We start from the raw sequence: 21,534 nt of genomic DNA, 5'->3' as shown, positions 1-21,534 counted from the left end.
TCTGTCCATGCGCGCGAGGGAGAAGGGCAGAAATGAAAGGGTGCGAGGCCCTGCACCTGTGTCATCTTCCTCCATCCTCAGAGGTGTCTTTACCGTCCTCCCCCCACCCCCAACTCAACCTTTGAGGAACAGGAGGCTGGGACAGGTGACGTCCCCATGCGCTCCACACTGGGGCTGGACCGAACCGAGGAGTCACCTCCGCACGCATCACCACCGCAGGCAGGCCGGGTTGGCCTCTGCAGTGCTTTCCATAAAGGAACGAAAAAGTGCGGCCGAGTTCTCCCAAGCGCCGGTAGGAACTCCAGGGTGTTCAGTTCTTAACTGGCTGCGGGGACTAGGAGGGTCCCTAGTCCCCAGGAGCCAGGGACTGGAGGGCAAACCCCCGCAAGGAAGCGCAGGACCCAAGGTGGGGAGGGGCGGGGAGGAAGAAGTCGGAGGAGGAGAGGATGCCGCGCTCCAGTGCCCTCGTCCCCCAGCCAGTGCCCCCAGACCCGGCCCTCGGTCCCCGGCCCCGGCCGCCGGCTCCCCCAGAGCGCTCACCACCCCACCCCCACCCCCACCCCCCACCCCGGGTCTCGGCCCCCACCAGCAGGCCCGGGCCAGCATCCCGCTCTCAGCCGCCCCCCGGCCGCCTCTTCGCCGTGGGATCTCGTCCCCACCCCGGCCCCTCCTCCCGCCCCAGGCCCGGCTCAGCACCCCAGCCCCAGTCGCGCCTACTCGCACTTTCCCCCTGGTCCCGGGCTCTGGTCCTCTCACGGTGACATCAGGCCCTGCGCTCCCCGCACCGGCGGCTTCGCCCCGCCCCCGGTCCGGCTCGCATCCCCGCCCCCAACTGCGTCCCAGACCGTGATCACCTCCACCCCCCCAAGCCCCGGCCCGGCGCGCCCCCCGCACCTCCCCGCCCCCGGTCCGGCTCGCATCCCCGCCCCCAGTCGCGTCCCGGGCCCGGGACCACCTCCACCCCCCACTCCCGGCCCGGCGAGCCCCCTCCCCCCCACCTCCCCCGTCCCGCTCCCAATCGCGTCCCGGGCCCGGGATCTCCTCCCCCCCGCCCCTGGCCGAGCGGCGCGCCTCCGGGCCTCCTCCAGTCCCGCCGCCCGCCCGCTCCGCCGGCGCGTCATGGGCAGCGGCAGCAGCCGGAGCGGCCGCGCCCTGCGGCGTCTGCGCAGCCCCGACAGCCGGCCGGCGGGGCCCGACGGGGCAGTCCCGGAGGGCGGGACGGGGCCGCGGGTCTCAGCGCCGGCGGCGGCGGCGGCCGGGGAGGAGGCCCCGGAGGCGGCTGCCGGCACCGATCCCAGCCCCGCGGCGCCCCCCGACGGCGGGGACGAGACCCTGCGCCTGCTGGACCAGCTGCTGGCCGAGTCGGCGGGCTGGGGCCCCGGGGAGCTGGCCCCGCGGGGCCCGGCGCGGCCCAGACCCGCACCCGGCGCCGGGAGACCGGTGAGTGTGGGGGCCGCGGCACCCGTTCCCGCCCAGGTGGGGGGTGCCCTCGCCGCCGGCCCACACCCCGCCCCCTGTCTCCCAGCCCGTGGCGCCGTCCCGCCTTGCGCTCCCTGCTCGCCCCCCTTCCTCCCACCGCCCCCCCGTCCCTGCCAGGCTCCCTGGGCTTGCGCAGTGCCCTGCCCCCGCTGCCCTGTGTCACCCACCGTCTGGCCGTCCCCGAATCCCACCGGGGTCTCTTGCTGATTGCACGGCCTCTCCTTCCCAAACATCCCCTCTGAGTCTCTCTGCCTCTTCTGGGTGCTGGTTTAACTGTCTCCAACTTGGGGATTGACAGGGAGCCGGACAGGGACCCAGACATCCCTGAGCAGAAAAGCATCTCCTGGGCTTTCTTCTGGCTAGAGGTCACTTTTTTTTTTTTTAAACTGTGGCTCCTTCCAGCCTAGGTAGGAGCTGGCCAGGGGGCTGCTTGTCTCTCTGGTACCTTCCCCCTCAGCCAGCCTCCAGGGCACTGTCAGAGAAGAATCCTAGGAAATGGGACCGGTAGCCAAACCGTGGTAGCAAAGCCCGGCGCCCGACAGAGGCGTCAGGATCTTTGCCAACTTTGCGAGTTGTCAAGCAACTCGCACCCTGCTGGCTATTTTTAAGATGCTGTGCAATTTCTTTTTGGCTTCCCTCTTCTCTCTTCCAGAACACTTGTAATAACATCCCCGCTGTTCTAGAAAAAGATAATACAAATGAGCACCTTCTTTTGGCAATAGCCACCACTCCGGCAGAACTGAATGAAGGAGATCAGTAGTATCAGCTCCCGGGCTTGGGGAGGATGTACAAGACGGCCCCCTGCCCTGGAGCCCTGCAGGCCCCCCTTAACGACTGTTGGGGACGGGAGGGAAGTGTCTTGGGGGCAGCAGGCAAGCAGGAGAAAGTGGGAAGCTCCTCCGCGAGGTGGAGGTGGGGAGAGGTGGAAAGGACGGAGCCAGCCTAGACTGTGCGGGGTCTTCCTCCCCTGACCACCTCCTGCCCACGCCCTGCTACCCTCCCAAAGTGAGCTGCAGCAAGAGGGACCGAATTATATAACAAGATTCCTTTAGGATTACATCAGCGTTCCGTTATATAACCCTCAAAAGGGATCAACAGTTGAGAAATTCGGGGGAAATTCTGAGGTGGCATGGAAGCAATCTTTGTGTTCAGTTTTCAAGTGCTTTGGAAGTTTCAGAAGTGAAAATGAAAACAGAGAGTTTCCCATCTCACCCCCTGTCCCACCCTCATTGGCTAAGTATCATAGAAACTCCTAGGGTGCTGGGGCTGCCTTATTCACCCTTTCAGTCATTTCTCAGGTATTGTTTGAGCATCTGCTGTGTGCTGGGCATCACTCTGGGTGCTGGAGATGAACACAGATGGCACAGTCTTTGCCCTAAAGAAGTTCACAGTGTAATGGGCGAGAGAGATCCACAGAGTGGAACACCAGTGGGCAGTCCGTCTAGAGAGTCCACTGGAGGAGGAGCCGGTCCCCTGGAGAAGTCACATCAGCATCCCAAGCAGGACAGGGCTTGACCTGTATCTGGAAGGGTCTATGGTGCTAGCCAGGCAAAGAAGCAGTGAAGAGCATTTGGGCAAAGAGAATCCTGAGTGTGGGCAATGGTGGTTGGGGCACGTGGTACCCAGGATGTGGGTGCTAACCGTGGAGTTGAAGAGAGTGGGAAGGATGAATGCCAGGCTCCAGACATGTCATGCTAGGAGTGTTCTGGGTTGAGGCGTTTGGACTTGATCATAAAAACCGTGGGTATTTTGAGGGGCTAAGAGGAGGGGTATTTTGAGGGGCTAAGAGGAGTGGTATTTTGTGTCTCAGGAAGGTTAGGCCAACAGCCATGGGGAGGAGGAACTGGGCCCAGTAAGACAAGGCTCACGGGACTGCTGCAGCGGTCCACACAAGCAGGTCCTGAGTGAAGCAGGGCAGTTAGAGGGCTGAAGGGGAGTCAAGAGACATTAGGAGGTGAAGTCCTCAGTTGTGTTGCTCTTTTGTGTGTGGATAGTATGTATCTTCTGTGCCATAGCTATTTCTTGAATAAATCCTGGAGTCCTAGATTATTATAGCAGAATAGATGCTCCCGAGTCCTATCCATTCTTTTCAGTTCTGGGGAGACTGAGTAAAACAGCTGATGGTGCTTCATGTCCTGGCTCTAGAGGTCTCAGGTAGAAAGTTAACTACCTGTATGGCCAAGTGTGGGGGCTTCCCAGGTGACGTTAGTGGTAAAGAACCCTCCTGCCAATGCAGGAGACAGAAAGATACCCTGGAGAACAATATAGCAATCCACTGCAGTATTCTCGCCTGGAGAGTCCCACGGACAGAGGAGCCTGGTGGCTACAGTCCATGGGGTTGCAAAGAGTTGGACATAAATGAAGCAACTTAGCATGCACGCATGCACATATGGCCAAGTGTGGAGTCTAAGCCTTTCTGCTTTATAGTTTATGCCCTTTAATTGGGTCTCTGGCGACTGCACATTTTCTAAGACTATGAGTTATTAATAAATCGGTAAATAGTGCTTTCTCTGTTTTATAAACAAAGCCGTTTTAGTCCCAGAGAGTGATCATGTACCCAAAGCCACACTGCCAGTAAGTGGAGGAAGCAGAGTTTGTAGCAAGTCTGCCAGGCCCCATCAACAAACCTGGAATGTTACATACCTTTTTCATTTTCCAGGTATCTAGCACTTCCGATGCTCTACTCACAGCAGCTCTAATGCCTGCCCCATTTTTCTTTACTGAATGACCTTTTTTTTAATACATAGTCATTTATTAATTACAACCAAATGACTTTTTTTTTAACATTCAGTAATCCCGAGTGTTCCTCATGCAAACTCATCAGAACCTTTATTTTGTCTGATAAAGGTACTCCACCTTGCCCTCATAATATGCCCTGAATGTTATTTTTGGCAGCCTCCTTGTTCATTCAGATGTTTATATGCTTAGAGATCATACCAGTTTTACTAAAAGTTGGGAGACTCCCTATTATTTACTTAATACATCTGTCACCAGCATCCTTTTCTTTGAGCGTTTTCATGGGCCTGTGCATGTAAGCATGTTGCTGGTCACCCAGGGGCAGAGGCAGAAGAACAAAGAGTAAAAAGACTCAGAATGAGGTCTGGTCCCCGTCCTGACCAGTTTTGATTTGCTCTGAGGTTCACTTACAGTTGCTCAGAAATTGTTAATATGTTGTATTACAGCCACTATTTACTCAGGCTTTTCCGAGACCCTGCTCCTAACATCCAGTGTTTTACTTAATCCTTGTCAGAATAGGTCCTTGCAGAACTGCTGTCATTTCCCCCTAACTTCATGTCACAGGGGAGGGGAGAAGCCCCAGAGAGGCAGTTCACTTGGCCAAGCCCATGCAGTTGGAAAGAGCCAGTCCGAGTCTTTCTGAACACACTCTCTGCAGAGCCCTGTGTATATTAGAATTTCTTTCCCACACTCAGGATCTTTAGTTGCAGCATGTGAACTCTTAGTTGCGGCACGTAAGATCTAGTTCTCAAACCAGGGATGGAACCCAGGCCCCCTGCAATTAAAGCACAGTAGTTAGCCACTGAACCACCAGGCAAGTTCAGTAGAGTTTTGACAGAGCCAGTTTGCCATCAGGAGGGATTATCACTTGTTCCCCAACTCCTCTGGGGCTCAGTTTTTCTCTGAAATAAGTCTCCATTCCCTGGGTCTAGGAGCCTTCACCCATTTCCCTGACTATATAAGATGTGTCCCAGTCACTGAATATGAGTCCAACCCAGCAAAGGTTATGCTTACTTTTAAGTGTTTATTTTTGAAGTTAGAATAGGTAATATACATGTGAGTGAGAAAAATTATGTTCTTGGCTGTTCTCTCCAATAAAAAAAAATCCTTAAAATGACTTTACTTATGAAAGGGTTTAAATAAAAAGATGACCCCTATAATTAGCTTCACTTTACAGCTGTAAAAGAATGTTTGCTCATTGTAGAAAAGTGAGAAAACAATATATATATGTAATATATAAAGGAAATAAAGATTTCGGAGTAAACTGCAGATATTACTGATACTATTTTGATGTACTTCCTTCCAGTTTTCTCTCTCTTTTGTATGTATCTTTTATGTCAGTAAGATCATGGTGTTTGTGCGCTCAGTCCCTTAGATGTAACTGACTCTTCGTAGCCCCATGGACTATAGCCCACAAAGCTCCTCTGTCCATGGAATTTTCCAGGCAAGAATACTGGAGTGGGTTGCCATGTCCTATACACATGTCAAAACCTGTCAAATTCTATTATTTAAATGTCTACAGCTTGTCCCATGTTAATTATATATATTATTGATATGTGTACATATACACGTATAAAACTGTTAAAACCTAAATGTTAAGAACAAAAGAAGCAGGATATAAAGCTGGTGGTTTAGTCACTCAGTGTTGTCCAACTCTTTGCAACCCCATGGACTGTAGCCCACAAGGCTCCTCTGTCCATGGAATTTCCACATATTGTTAAAATAAAATATGCACTGGATTTTCTATAGATACTTCACTTTTTTCCCAAAACCCCTAGTTGTAAGAGACATGGGAGGCTTTAAGAAATCATCTTATTCATTTCTTCCACATATGCTTCCTGCTTCTCATTCTGCCGTGGTGTGGTGTGGTTCAGCCTCCCCAAGACCTGGAGTGATGACACGTCACACGCTCACCCTGAGCTCAGCCCGGTTCCCATGGCCCCAGCCCAGTTCCCATGGCCCCACCCCAGGCGCCATAGCCTCCCCGGGGTTGGACAGAAGTCTGTCCTACTGACCAGGAGAGGCAGGCAGGCAGCTGGCTGGAGGCTGCAGCTTGAGTCTGCACTTGGCCTGGAGCGGCCACCAGGGGCTGCTGTGTCTTTGCTCTTCATCCAAGCTCCTGCGAAGCTTCCACCAGCTGGATCTTATGGGAGATCCACGGTGGGTCAAGCTGGGAGGGTGTCTAATGCGTTTTGCATCTAAGTCAAGTTACAGACAGATTAACGAGAGAAAGAACCACACATGCGAACCACAAGCGCAGAAAGAAACACGGGTAAAAAAGTGAAAGAACAAAGCTGAACTGTCAGGAAAGTTATAAAAGAAAGAGTATGGTCTTCCGTTTGAGTGGAGCTTCAGGGTGTCCAGTCCTCGTACACAATGGACCTCATACTTCATTGCCATCTTGCTTGGCCAGCAGCGTGTCCCCCTTAATAGTGAGTAGAACAGCTCAAGGAAGTGGAAACAGGCTGATTATGCAAATGTTTGATTCCAGTCTGAGCAGTCTTTCACTCAGTTGCCTTTTTTTTTTTTTGCTTATGAGATCTTAGTTGCCCAACCAGGGATTGAACCCAGGCCCTCATCAGTGAAAGCGTGGAGTTCTAACCACTAGACCTCCAGGGAAGTCCCTCAGCTGTCCTCCTGAGGGCAGAAACTATATCTGAACAACCCTTACAAAATCTGGTGATGAAATGAAAAGCCCCATCTGGTGATGACAAAAGCTGGTTCCAGCAGAAATGGGCAAGAAAAAACTAGGGTCCCTACTGGATGACTTCATGAAAAAAATCGCTGAAGAATGGTTGGGTAAAAAGTATTACTTTCCTTCTGTGTTGTCCCTGAGACTATAACTAAGCTCAGTGACTAAAAACTGCAGGGAGGCAGATTGGTGTCAGTAAAAGAAAGCTTTCTTATATGCCTGAGAGAACTGAAGGTAGGATCTCAAAGAGGCTTCATATTCATATGAGCATTATTCACAATAACCAACAGGTAGAAGCCACCCAAGTGTCCCTTGATGGATGAATGGATAAACAAAACATGGTATATACGTACAGGGGAATATTACTCCACCTTAAAAAGGAAGTAAGTCCTGGCATAGGCTACAACGTGGATGAACCTTGAGGACATTATGCTAAGTGAAATGAGCCAGGCACAATATTGCATGTTTCCACTCAGGTGGGTTGTCCAGAGGAGTCACTCTTGTAGGACAGAAAGCAGGATGGCAATTGCTGGGGATTGGGGGGTGAGAGTCGTTTAGTGGGGACAGGTTTCAGTTTTGCGAGATGAAAAGAGTTTGGGAGGTTGGTTGTAAAACAATGTAAATGCACCTAGTACTGAAACGTATTCTTAAAAATGCTTAAGATTGTACATTTTAGATGCTGTGTATTGCACCACAATTAATTTTTTATTAAAAAGAAATTTAAAAGAATTTTTGGATAGTCTGAGCTGCCTGAGCTGAAATGGGCTGTTTCAGGAGGCGGAAGAGGTGAGCGTGTGTGTGTGTGTGTGCAAGTGTGTGCAAGTGTGTGCGCATGCAAGTGTGTGCATGCACGTGATTTCCCCTGCTTGCTCTCGTATTCATCACCCCCTCTTCCCACTGTGAATTCCTTGTTGACGTGGGAAGCATCTCCTCTTCATCTTTGCACTCCCCAGAGGCACGGTGAATTTTCAAAGGAATCTTTGGGGAACACTGACTCCCCCTGGCAGATCTCCAGCATCCAGCAGCCCCCGCGGCCCCTCAGGTATCCCAGGACCAAGTCTGTGCACCTTCGCTGTGCAGCCCGACTCCACATGGAGAGAACGCCAGGTGGGCAGGACAGGCTCTTCTAGCTAGGGCATGGGATGCCCACAGTAGCGGGTTGCCCACCATGGACCACGCCATGGGGCCTGTGTGGCCAGATACACTCAGGGTCAGCTCGCTTCTGTTCAGCACCTCGGGTAACAACCCCCAAGAAACACTAGTTTCTCGGGGAAGAAAGTGCTGTCCTGAACCTCTCAGGCCCCGAACACAAGATCTTCCCTGGGCTCTCCTCCTCCTCATGCCTTCAGGTTCTCTTCTTGCCGGGCCGGGTCAGAGGCTACTTTGGGCTGGACACTGGGTCAGATGTTTTTTGTGGTGTTTGCATGTATTATACTAAGGATGAGACAGACAATCTGTATTCTTTCTGTGGCCCTCAAGGCTAAGTACCTATTACACAGATGAGTAAACTGAGGCTCATAGAGCCTCACAGTCCACCCAAAGGCACATCATGATTAAATGGCAAAACTGGGCCTTGAACTCTTTTCTGCATTGTGCTATCTTTACTCTTACCCCAACTGCTATATAGACAAACTCAGGATTATGACTACCCATCAAAGTGACGTTGAATCTGATTCAGGATCTATTTTATGTTTGTTGTGTGCCCTGCGTAGAGATCTGTAAACTTTAGGAGAGGTGATATTCTTCTTGGGGAGGATTAACTGATGTTAATGTTAATGGCGCTGGGTTTTTCTCCAGTTGTGTCCTCATGTGGGCTGCTCTGGGCAGGGATATCATATCCTGTATGGGCCATAGAACCCTGCGCCTAGCAGGGCACGTGGGAGTTAGTGAGTGAAGACTTACTCACGGCCTTTGATGACTCCACGTATTTGCATATGCTCTTCCTTATCCAGAGTACCCTTCCCTTCCTTTCTATCTGGTAAACTCCTAATCTTTCAAAACTCCAGCTAAAATGTTATTCTTTCCACTCTTCTCAAAAGAGTTTTTCCCATTCAGAGTTGGTTTCCCCTCCTGTTGCAGAGTGTAGGCTTTCCCAGCACCTCCCAGCACCTTATAACTCAGCTATAGAATTCATCATGTGGCATCGCATTGCATCTTTACAAGTCTCGCCCCATGTGCTATGGGCTCCTGGGTTCCTGACAGCCACGGTCTGTATTTAGGATGCTGCTTGTGCCAAGGAGGACCTGTTGCACAAAGCAGGCTGACGTCTGGATGGACTGTGGCCTTGCTCAGCTTCATAGGTCAAAGGCTGGATTCCACAGTGCCAAGTGCCTTATGCTGGGGAACACAGTGAGGAAGCTTATTCAGACAAGCCCCTCTGCTGAAGACAGTTTAATATTCTGGGTATAATTAATGTGATAAGAGTGTCTTTGAAGCATAAAGTGGCTCATGAGACAGTGAGGAATTACCAGCCCAGATCTAAGGAAGGCAGAATCCAGAGAGGCAGGTGACCCACTGGAATGTGCTTGCCTCAGGTGAACGCGAGCTTTGGGTCTGACAGTGTCCAATAGTAAAGGGGACAGAGTTTAGGGCCCAGTGTAAATAGAGACTAAGAGTAGATCCTTCGTTCAGGACCCTCACGGGACTGCAAGGCGAGTGTCGCAGCACAGAACAGTGCAGGAGGGTACAAAAGCCATAGTCTAGCTGTCCCTTAGGTCTGCAGCCCCAATTCCCATCACCTGGCTGGTGCAAAATACCTGAATCCGTCCAGTGCAGTTCAGTTGCTCAGTCATGTCTGACTCTTTGAGACCCCATGGACTGCAGCATGCCAGGCCTCCCTGTCCATCACCAACTCCTGGAGTTTATTCAATCACATGTCCATCGAGTTGGTGATGCATCCAACCATCTCATCCTGTCGTCCCCTTCTCCCTCCACCTTCAATCTTTCCCAGAATCAGGATCTTTTCAAATGAGTCAGTTCTTTGCATCAGGTGGCCAAAGTACTGGAGCTTCAGCTTCAGCATCAGTCCTTTCAATGAATATTCAGAACTGATTTCCTTTAGGATGGGCTGGTTGGATCTCCTTGCAGTCCAAGGGACTCTCCAGAGTCTTCTCCAATACCACAGTTCAGAAGCATCAATTCTTTGGCACTCAGCTTTCTTTATAGTCCGAATCTCACTTCCATCCATGACTACTGGAAAAACAATAGCTTTGACTAGACAGACCTCTGTTGGCAAAGTAATGTCTCTGCTTTTTAATATGCTATCTAGGTTGGTTGTAACCTTTCTTCCAAGGAGCAAGTATCTTTTAATTTCATGGCTGCAGTCACCATCTGCAGTAATTTTGGAGCCCAAAAAGATAAAGTCTGTCACTGTTTCCACTGTTTCCCCACCTACTTGCCATGAAGTGATGGGACCAGATGCCATGATCTTAGTTTTCTTAATGTTGAGTTTTAAGCCAACTTTTTCACTCTGCTCTTTCACTTTCAGCAAGAGGCTCTTTAGTTCTTCGTTTTCTGCCATAAAGGTGGTGTCATCTGCACATTTGAGGTTATTGATGTTTCTCCCTGAAATCTTTTTTTTAAATTTCTTTATTTTAATTGGAAGCTAATAACTTTACAATATTGTGGTAAGTTTTGCCATACATTCACATGAATCAGCCATGGGTGTACGTGTGTTTCCTGTCCTGAACCCCACTCCCATCTCCTTCCCCATCCCATCCCTCAGGGTCATCCAAGTACACCAGCCCCGAGCACCCTGTCTCATGCTTCAAACCTGGGCTGGTGATCTATTTCACATATGATAATATACATGTTTCAATGCTATTCCTTCAAATCATCCCACCCTCGCCTTCTCCAGCTTGCTGGATTTAATTTCAAGTGGGCCCAGACTGAGAGTGCCGCCTAGTGCCTGAACAGAGCAAGTGCATGTCCTCCCCAGAGGAAGGCGTCTTCCTCTCAGGCTTCAGAGAACACCCACAAAGCGTTCTCAAGAATAATGAGCATCAGACAAGAAAAAATAATCAACCACCCAGAGAGTTGTTCTGATGGCTCAGACGACAAAGAATCTGCCTGCTATGTGAGAGACCCAGACTCAGTCCCTGGGTCGGAAAGATACCCTGGAGAAGGGAATGGCAACCCACTCCAGTGTTCTTTGCTGGAGAATTCCATGGACAGAGGAGCCTGGCAGGCTACAGTCCATGAGGTTGCAAAGAGTCAGACATGACTGAGCAACTAATACTTTCGGAGAGCCAAGTGAAAATCAGAAGAAACAAAAACAACGAAAATAGGCTAGTGAGGGCCTGAGTTATTTATTTGGATTACCAAAGATTATTGGCCAAAAAAGGTCTGTATACTCAAAGCTATGATTTTTCCAGTAGTTGTATACAGATGTGAGAGTTGGACCACAATGAAGGCTGAGCGCCAAAGCATTGATGTTTTCAAGCTGTGGTATTGGAGAAGACTATAGAGAGTCCCTCGGACCGCAGGGAGACCAAACCAGTAAATCCTACAGGAAATCAACCCTGAATATTCATTGGAAGGACTGATGCTGAAGCTGAAGCTCCAGTACTTTGGCGACTTAATGCGAAGAACTGACTCATTTGAAAAGACCCTGATGCTGGGAAAGATTGAAGGTGGAGGGAGAAGGGGACGACAGGATGAGATGGTTGGATGGCATCACTGACTCGATGGACACAATTTTTTGAGCAAACTTCGGGAGATGGTGAAGGACAGGAAAGCCTGGCAAGCTCCGGTCCATAAGGTCACAAAAAGTTGGACACAACTGAGTGATTGAACAAAAATAACAATGTTAAAGGATCCACCTGTGCTTCAGGGGATGCAGGAGACACAGGTGCCATCCTTGGGTTGAGAAGATCCCCTGAGGAGGGCATGACAACCCACTCCAGTATTCTTGCCTGGAGAATCCCATGGATACAGGAGCCTGGCAGGCTACAGTCCATGGGGTTGCGAAAGAGTCGGACACGACTGAAGCGCCTGAGCACACATGCATGTTTATTTGTGAAGAAGGACCTATAGAAAGTGACCGAGCATATTTGAAAAACAACCAGATGGAACTTGTAGAAATGAGAAACACAGTAAACAAAATTAAAGATTCTGATGGATTGGGTGAACAGGAAATTAGAGATTTAGAGACGATCAGTGCCCTGTAAGACAGAGCTGAAGAAATGACCAGCACAGAGAGACCAGGATCTGATGAAAGACAGCTTGAGAAAAAAGCCACAGCAAAACTAATATTACATTTGAAATAATTAAACTTTTCCCTTTCACTACAGGAACAAGGCAGAGATGCTTATAATCATGAATTCTTTTCAAGGTTAATACTGGATGTCCTAGCCAGTGCAGGAAGGCTAGGGGGAAAATATGGAAGGATCAGAAAGGAAAGAACCTGAAGGGCCATTATTCCCACATAATGTGAATGGGAAGCAATTAAGTCCCAAAGAATCTACAAATAAATTATTAGGGCTGATTACGAGAGCTTAGTAAAACTGCTGAACACAAAATGTATGTATTTCAGTCGTATCTCTGCACAAACAAGCAGGTAGAAGATAAAATTTTATTTTAAAAAGATATTATCAATAATCTAGAAATTGGTTTAAAAAGAGGTGTCTATGACTTCTACAGTGAAAATGATTAAGACTTCTTAAAAGACATTAAAGAAATCCTAAATAAATGGAGAGATGTTCCCTGTTTATAAATTGGAAGGCTTGCTATTATAGAGATTATGGCCTGGGGAAGGGAAAGGAGAGGGCAGGGTGAATTGAGAGAGTGACACTGAAATATATATATATATATACACACTGTGCTGTGTGCTTCTGTGCTTAGTTGCTCAGTCATGTCCAACTCTTTGCGACCCCATGGACTGTAGCCCGCTAGGCTCCTCTGTCCATCAGATTCTCCAGGAAAGATACAACAGTGGGTTGCCATGCCTTCCTCCAGGGGATCTTCTCAACCCACGGATCGAACCCAGGTTTCCCGCATTTGTAGGCAGATTCTTTACTGTCTGAGCCAGGGAAGCCCATATCTATACACTACCATGTATAAAACAGATGGCTAGTGGGAAGCTGCTGTATAGCGCAGGGAGCTCAGCTTGGTGCTCTGTGATGACATAGAGCGGGGGTAGGGGGGAAGGAGGCTTAAGAGGGAGAGGATATATGTATACTTACAGTGGATTCACTTCATTGTACAGCAGAAACCAACACCACATTGTAAAGCAATTATACTCCAATTTTTTAAAAAAGATATCAAGTCTGCCTGGAATGATTTGTATATTGATTCAACCCCAACAAAACCCCCAAGGGGGACAAGCTGACTCCAACACACATGTTTAGAAGTGCAAAGAACCAGGACCAGTCCAGCTTCATCTGAAGCTGTGGTCACTGAGACAGGGCGGTGCTGACTACAGGACAGGCATAAATCACTGGGAGAGTTTGCAGACAGACGTGAGCGACGCCTGTGCACTCCTGACTCCGGACAGACACGGTACAGCAGAGCAGCAGGGCAGGCTGCCAGGCAAGGGCTTGGGTGGAGGTCAGGACCTCCACTCCCAGAGTGAGAGGTGGGGGCTTGCTGGCTGGTAGCTCCCAGGGAGGAAGGGGCGGCGGCGGGGGTGGGGGGGGTCTCTTGTTTTGAGTTGTGTAGGTCACTCCCTTCTCCCAGCCTGTTTCCCACCTACCGAACAGGCAGTTGGAGCTAGACAGCAGGAGAGCCTTTCCACTTTCCAGCTCTGGTTTATTAGCCGTGGGTTGAACGCAGCAGCTCTGTGTCAGCAGGAAGCCAGTGCGAAGGCAGGCTGCAGCACGGACAACCTTCTGATGCCTCTTCCGTTTGTCCTTCTCAAGGTGTCCCCAAAGCGGAGCATTGAAGACCACCCAGAGGGCAGCTGTATCTCTGAGTAAGTATGGGGCAGGGAGGTGCATCTCTGCAAGAAATCACAGCTCCCCTCCTCTGCCACCCCCCAAGCATCTGCATCTCTGCACCTGCCCTCACTCATTCACTCAGAAACTGTGTTCAGTGCTTATCTGTGAATGAGGCGCAGGCCTGGCCTTCAGGAGTTTCCAGCCTAGAGGGGTGATGGGTGGGTCCCCAATAATCCTATTACAGTGTTAGCAAGAAAACACATTTAAACCCCCCGGAAAGTGTCAGCTGAGGACTCCAGGTGTCCGGTGTCAGCACAACCCTGGGCTGTGTGAGGATTCCCGGGGCCCCCGGAGCATCCTGCACCTGGAGGCTGGGCTGGGCTGACCTGGGCCCCGGCCCATCTGCCCTTGCTTTCTCATCTCTAAGGAGTCACTGTGATGGCTCTTGTCCCTGGGACGCAGGGGATGGTGGTGCTCAAGACCATGGATGTGAGCAGCTGTGAAAACGCTGGCTCAACAGCTATTTTTATTACCAATTCCAAATGGTTGCGGGGCCAGAACCTTGCTGGTTTCCCTTATTTAACAAACATTTGCAAAAGCCTTTCCCTGAAGAGTGGGGTCTCTTCAGATAGGCTCAAGGGAGGTCCAAGAGGGGACAGAAGCAGCCGGTGGGCTTGTGGAGGAGCTGAGGCTTAAATGGCTTGAAGGACAAGTGGTTTCACTGAGGAGGGCAGGAGCACACCAGGTGGCTAGAGCCACAAGCAAGATGTGGAGGTGTGAACAGGATCCTGAACACAGGCTGGTGGCATTTAGAACAGGGTCTGGGGGAGAAGGAGGGCTGAAACCAAGAGCTGTAGATGGCCTGGCCTGCACCAGATTGGAGTGGGGGTTGGGTTCCCAGCATTGAGAGCACCAGATCCTGGCCACTAGACTAGTGGTCAGTGACAAGGACCCTGGCCCTTCAGCTTTGCAGGAAAAAATATCCACAAAGATGAAAAATAGTGAAGCAAGTCAAGTATTGATTAGGAGGGAGAAGAGTACAGTCCGTGAATAGATATAGGCAGACTCAGCGGGAGAGTCCCTGAGTTGCTGAGCGGTGCTCTCATGGTAGTTTGAATTACTTTTATGGGATGGTGGTGGTGGTGGTTTAGTCACTCAGTTGTGTCCGACTCTTTGCGACCCCTGGACTGCAGCCCACCAGGCTCCTCTGTCCATGGGATTCTCCAGGCAAGAATACTGGAGTGGATTGCCATCCCTTTCCCCACTTCTATGGGATATTTTCTTCCAATTTTCCTTTGGCCAATCATTCTGATTTGCCTGGTTCACAGTCCATATTTTGCATATCTCAGGATCCTCCCATGTGTGCACAGGTATCTCTTAGACAAGATGGATCCTACCGGAAAGGTGTCTGGATAGAACATCCCTTAACACAGCTCCTCTTTTGACCTCCAAAGAACTTTTTCTATGCATGTATGGCTGGGGAGGTCTCCTAACTTTAGGAATGAGAAATATGTGGTTTGTGCAAGGTCCAGCCTCCTCCCTTAATTGCCCTGCTATTCTTATCTTGGAGTTTCGGAACAGAGAGAATGTATCTCAATTGCTTTACCATGGGGAGGGGGCCCGTCTGTTTCCTGCCTCAGGGCCACTGCTGTTGAGTAGGAGGACACTGGGTGGGCGCTGGGCCTCCATCATGGCCCTGGAGGTGAAGCGGTGAGAGCTTGTACGCTGACTCGGCCCCCCGCCAAGGCCAGAGCCTCTCTCGGCAGAGTGGAGTATCCCTACCCATTCTCCCTGACGGCCCCCTGCCCCTCACGTGTTCTGCAGACAGCACCGGCCGCACCTTGCACACCAGCTCCAGGGGGGCTCGGCCCCTTGGGCTCCCATGCAGGACTGGGTGCCGGGTCACACTGCAGTGACCAGGTACCAGCAGCCAGCTCTGCTCAGCTGACCCAGAAACCTGTGCCTATGGCGATGCTGAGGACATGGGCCCAGCCTGGTGCCCACGCTGCTTGGTTCCAGCTGCATATTTCTGCTGATTGTAAAGAGGCAGTGACTTTCAGTTTTCATCAACCCGAGGACGTTAGGAGGGTTAAATTCCACCTTGAAAGAATTAGCTATTTATTCTTATTTTGAAACAAATGGGTCCCTTCCCCTCACATGCACATTCCAGGATGTCCTTCACCAGGAGTACTTCATTCATTCATTCGCTCCCTCAATAGACTTTGGTGAGAGTGTGCTGAGTACCACCCTAGGCCCTGGGCTCAGGCTGGGTGACTCCCAGGCAACTCCTGGCACAACAACTGGAAGGGGAGAGAGTCTTGCAGGTGCGGTCAGGGCTGTGCCCTCGGGCGACAGGCTCTGAAGCCACACAGGCCCTCCCCAGGGTCTGGACGTCTGGCAGCCTCCCTCCTCAGGGGAGTCTGGGGTCACAGATTAGTCCAGAAAGCTGGAGAGGGCGTGGGCTGTGGGTCGAGGCCAGTGGGAACCAGAGTCCAAGCAGTGAGATGAGGAGCCAGGACTTGGTCACTTAATACACTGCCCAGTGGGTGGGGGGCCTAGTCACGATCCAGAGGACCCTGACGCCAAATCCTGTCCTGTAGTGGCAGCTCCTGTGAGACCGCCCGAGGGTGCAGACACAAGGAGTGAATCAGCCGGTAGAGGATCTCGACACAGTTCACCATTCTGAGGGCTCTGCAGGGTGCAAGATTCAGGGTCACATGCCGTCCACGCATGGTCTCATTTATGCCTCAGAATGAACTTAGGAATGCGGGTCCATTTTAGAGAAAACTGTCACTGAGCTAGTAAGTGGCAGAGCCAGGATGCAAACCAGGTCTTTCGACCCCCAGGCCCTTGCCCGAAGCACTGCTGGCACTGGCTTCCTCACAGGGGAAGGTCTCGGGTTACACAGCGGGAGGTGAAACCAAAGAATGAGTCAGGAGCTGGTCGTGGAAGAGGTTGAGGATGTGTCCCCAGGCCAGAGGTTTTCAGTCTGAGTCTGAGGATGGATCAGAATTCCATCCATGGCCACTGCGGTTGTCCAGTGGAGAGGTGGAGTTTGAAGGTAACATCTTGCTTCCCGTGTCCGTGTTTCTCACCCATAGAGCCCCAGGCAGCTGCCACAAGAAGCCCGAGAGGCAGTCGGCCATCACATATGACTACTCCGAGGAGGAGCTGATGGCCAGCATTGAGCGGGAGTACTGCTGATGAGGCCAGTGCAGCAGCAGCCCCACCATCACCCAGCAACCAACCAAGGCCCCAGGGGACCGGAACTGGGCTGGGGGCACACGTTCCAAGATCTTTCACAACTGGCCTCTTCAAATCCACATTCAGACAATTCTGAACATGGCTGGCTGCTGGCCATCGTGCTTGCTGGCAAGAGATGATCAGCCATGCAGACCCAGGCAGAAGGAAGGTGTGGGTGCCGGGGAGAGCCGTCTACAAGGGTCTACTGGATCCTGAAACACTTCCCCTTTCTGATGCCCCCTCGCCACCTGCTCCGAAGGAGGCTCATTAGCTGAGTGTGGCTCAGACTCGCGGCTTTGGGGCCTCACACGTGTCCCACAGTGCCCCAGGGTCTCCCGCTGGAGGGCACATCCAGGAGGTATGCCTCATCGAGCTGGAGGAAGTCGCCCTCAGGTCTGCGGATGAGTCTCCCGGAGATGTTGCAGATGCTGATCCCATGGGTCTGGGGCACGGCCTGTGAGTCTGCAGGTCTCAGCAGTTCCCAGGTGAGACCCAGGCTGCTGGGTCCCAGCCGCGCCCAGAGCGGCGGGAATGAGCCCGAGCCTTCGGCCTGGCTGGATCTTCCTTCCCTGGTGCCAGAGGCCGCTCGGAGCCACAGGCCACCCCCCTCCCCAGAGAGAGGCCTGTGCTCCTGCAGTGCATGTGTGTATAGGTGGGGGACAAGAGCCAGAGTCCCCGGTTCTGATCCTTGCCCTCGAACTAACCTGCAGTCACTTCCCCACTCTGGGCCTCAGTGTCTCTCTCTAGAAAGTGAGTCCCGGAGGTGTACCCCCCACCCCCTGCTCTGACCATCTGGGATCACACAATCCCAGACATCCTTGGTCTCTGTGGTCCCCCAGGGGCACGGGACTGCCTCCCCTGCTGGGGTTGAGCCCGGGTCCCACCTGCTCAGGGCTGCCTGCTCTTCCCACCCAGTAGAAGGAAGAAAATCACAGCGGTGAGGCCAGAAGAGCCTTAGAACATCCCCAGCGGACAAATGAGGAAGCCGACACCTTGTGAACCAGGAGGACCCCAGGGGGGAGACCCGCAGCCTGGCTGGAAGGGAGGCCCCTGCTGTGGGCCCAGCATGGCTGCTGTCAGAAAGCTCGGGGTGGCAGGCGGTCAAGAGCCCAGGAGGCGGAGACCAGGAGGCGGGCTCTCCAGAGCAGCTGGCGAGGACATGGGTAAAAAGGGCCATGTAGAGGGCACCTATTTGCCTCCCGAGGCCAGAACTGGTCTCGGCTTGTCCAGTGCTTCCCACCTATGTACAGGTGACTCCTCCACAGTGTCACCTGCAAGAGCATCTCGGGGCTCGAGCAATGGCCACCTGGCACCGTGCCCAGGCCACAGGCCTGCTGCCCAAATGGGCAAACAGGCATTTCCACAAACCTCTGTGACTTGGCAAGGGTGCCTTTGATCAGATGTTTCATGGCAGGGAGATTTTAAACTTCGAGGCTTTGATGGAACCATGGAGCCTTCCAGCAAACGCCCTGGAGGGTTGGCTCAGAACCTCCCCTAAACCAGAGCTATTTCTCATCCAAGCCCAAACCATTTGTTTTGATATAAAGATTAAACCTGTTATTATCTCAATAATACAGATACTTCTTTTTGAAGTTAAAATTTTGTTTCTCCCTACTAGACAGATCAGGCCTTGATTTTAACGATGTAAACGTTTAGTTTTACATCATTCATTTGGTGAATTAATTCAGCCAGAAAGCTGACACCCTGTACTTTCCTGTGGAAACCTCATAAAACCCTTTATGAGACAAAAGCATTAGGGAAAAGAATTCCTCAGGACATCTGATGTCACCGATGGGGACACTTCATCAAAGCTGAGAAGTCACAGCGGTCATTCTCAGGTCTTCATATTTTTTTTATTTCCCCAATTCAGGAAAAAATGTGTCTTCTGGATGGTGTTTGACAATAAAGCGGCATGTCCCACCTTTGAGGCATTGCCGCCCTGTGTCCAGGGGAGGGAGGCCGATCACGCTTGGTGGTGGGGAATAGGGTGCCAGTCCTGGTGACAAGTGCTTCTTGCACTAGGCGTGTGGACAGGGCCACCTGGGTGCCCAGCGCTGCTCCGGGCCTTCTCTTGGTCGCTCAGTGTTGCCTCTCAGCTGCAGCTTTCTGCCGTGGAGCTGAGCGTGGCATCTTCTCATGGACACAGGGAATGTGGCTGAAACAGAGGCAGGAAGGAAAACGTCTCTGTGTTGAAAGAGATGACACTTTGATGTCCGGAAAGTCCCAGCACCAGAGACGGGCCTCCTGCTTTGTGAGGTGGCAGGTTCCTCTAAGAGGCTCCCAAGCGCAGGGATTTAGAAAATGTGCCCCATCCCCAGCTCTGAGAAATGTCATGTCCTTCTTCCTGGGGAGGGAGCCACGGCCTTCATTGTGCCAGCCACAGGCCTTCTCAAAGGGGTCCTGCCCAGTTCAGGCTCCCCATCCTCACCTAAAATAAGTTTTTCCCAAGACACTCCCTTTGATGTGCCAAAATCTCGGGTCCGATTCTCACTGGGCTGCCATTCTGGGTGGGCTGAGATTGCAGGGGAGGGTGGATGTTCCCACGAGCATCTGTTCAACCCACATTCATTCTCATTTTCTGAGCCCCTGCTGCTTTGAGCCCAGCCCCTCTACGAGACACCAGGGTTCCGGTAGCCATATCTGGTCTCCGCCAGCGAGGACGTACTGTTTCTAGTGAGCAGAGACACACTCATCAGTGCTCCAGAAAAGCTTGTTGTTGTTCAGTCGCTCAGTCACGTCCAACTCTTTGCTACCCCACGGACTGCAGCCCTCCTGGCTCCTCTGTCCATGGGATTTCCCAGGCAGGAATACTGGAGTGGGTTACCATTCCCTTCTCCAGGGGATCTTCCACACCCCAGGGATTGAACCTGAGTTTCCTCTGTCTTCTGCCTTGGCAGGCAGGTTCTTTACCTCCGTGCCACCTGGGAAGCCACAGCCCCCCTTGGTAGGGATGTCCCTCAGCAAAACCATCTGGGCACCTCCTGTCCCAGCTCTTATGATCCACACACACAGCCATCTCCCCAGGTTCCAATACCAACCAGGGGCCACGAGGGGCCAGGTGCCCAGCACACCAAGCCCGAGGCCCACCACTGTCCTGGCCCAGTGCCCAGGCCCTGTGAGCTTCTCCATGCAGCCTTACCCTTGGGCCCCAATCCAACCATGTCGGGTCGGCCTTTGAGAAGTGATGTGAGTAGAGACTCCTCAGCCCAGAGGATGGACACGCGCCCCTGTGCACACAATTTGCCTCCAGTGTCAAGGTGTTCTCCTCCCCTCTAGACACACCCTCTGTAGATCTCCTGCGTTTTCTGAGCTGTTTTCTCTACCTTGGCGCCCTACCCCACACCCCCATCACCTTGGCATCCCTGGACCCGCAGCTGCATCTGCTCAGCCTGGGGACTCTGCTGCGTCTCTCGTGAGTTCCTGTCCCTGCACCACAGTCTGGAAAGTTCCTCAAAGCCGCAAATCTGGGCAGTTACAGGGTGTACCCCATTTACATCCTGTCTCTCAGGGTCACTGACTTTCATGACCTAAGGTCTAGTTCCTAGAAAACTCTCATTTGATAATTTTGTCTGGTTATTTTGGGTGTTGAGAGTGTATTTGGCTTTTCCTGTTACTCCATCTTGGGTAGAGGTGTGAAATTCCTATTACTATTACGTTCATGTTTAAACTGTCACAACTTGGCCAGTGGGAGCCCTGTGCCATTTAGCAGTCCCTGACACCCTTGATGGCAGCTGGCAACAGAATACTCTAAGCCCATTGTTATTTCTGTGCTCCAGTTACCCTTCAAGGAGCCCTGAATGCTTTTGGTAAACAACTAGGGCTTTTTCTTCTATGTGTAAAATAAAAGTGCCAGACCCTGAGACAGGCCCCTGCTCTCTCTACCTAGTCTTCACTTTATAAATAAGGAAATTAAAGGTCCAGTTGTTGGCTTAAAGCTCAACATTCAGAAAATGAAGATCATGGCATCTGGTCCCATCACTTTATGGGAAATAGATGGGGAAACAGTAGAAACAGTGTCAGACTTTATTTTGGGGGGCTCCAAAAATCACTGCAGATGGTGACTGCAGCCATGAAATTAAAAGACACTTACTCCTTGGAAGAAAAGTTATGACCAACCTAGATATTATATTCAAAAGCAGAGACATTACTTTGCCGACTAAGGTCCGGCTAGTCAAGGCTATGGTTTTTCCTGTGGTCATGTATGGATGTGAGAGTTGGACTGTGAAGAAGACTGAGCGCCGAAGAATTGATGTTTTTGAACTGTGGTGTTGGAGAAGACTCTTGAGAGTCCCTTGGACTGCAAGGAGATCCAACCAGTCCATTCTGAAGGAGATCAACCCTGGGATATCTTTGGAAGGAATGATGCTAAAGCTGAAGCTCCAGTACTTTGGACACCTCATGCCAAGAGTTGACTCATTGGAAAAGACTCTGATGCTGGGAGCGATTGGGGGCAGGAGGAGAAGGGGACGACTGAGGATGAGATGGCTGGATGGCATCACGGACTCAATG

At 51.6% G+C, this 21,534-nt stretch overlaps 1 protein-coding gene across 1 annotated transcript; it reads left to right on the top strand.

The window, feature by feature from the left end:
* The first annotated feature begins 1,119 nt into the window (after positions 1–1,119).
* Positions 1,120–17,104, top strand: CYS1 (cystin 1). The gene is made up of 3 exons (XM_068968671.1): positions 1,120–1,440; positions 13,765–13,817; positions 16,884–17,104. Exons 1-3 carry the CDS (start codon positions 1,120–1,122, stop codon positions 16,984–16,986), a joined length of 477 nt encoding a protein of 158 aa, XP_068824772.1. The 3' UTR covers positions 16,987–17,104.
* The last annotated feature ends 4,430 nt before the right edge of the window (positions 17,105–21,534 follow it).

The sequence above is a fragment of the Capricornis sumatraensis genome, chromosome 1, assembly GCF_032405125.1.
Source record: "Capricornis sumatraensis isolate serow.1 chromosome 1, serow.2, whole genome shotgun sequence".
Lineage (NCBI taxonomy): Eukaryota > Metazoa > Chordata > Mammalia > Artiodactyla > Bovidae > Capricornis > Capricornis sumatraensis.
This window is presented reverse-complemented; position numbering and strand designations above follow the sequence as displayed.

What these genes read in the sequence shown, in the direction of transcription:
- CYS1 (XM_068968671.1), top strand. Translation starts at nt 1,120, where the DNA reads ATGGGCAGCGGCAGCAGCCGGAGCGGCCGCGCCCTGCGGCGTCTGCGC. An exon ending in CACCCGGCGCCGGGAGACCG is followed by an intron (nt 1,441 to 13,764) that starts GTGAGTGTGGGG and finishes GTCCTTCTCAAG; the next exon opens with GTGTCCCCAAAGCGGAGCAT. An exon ending in GAGGGCAGCTGTATCTCTGA is followed by an intron (nt 13,818 to 16,883) that starts GTAAGTATGGGG and finishes TCTCACCCATAG; the next exon opens with AGCCCCAGGCAGCTGCCACA.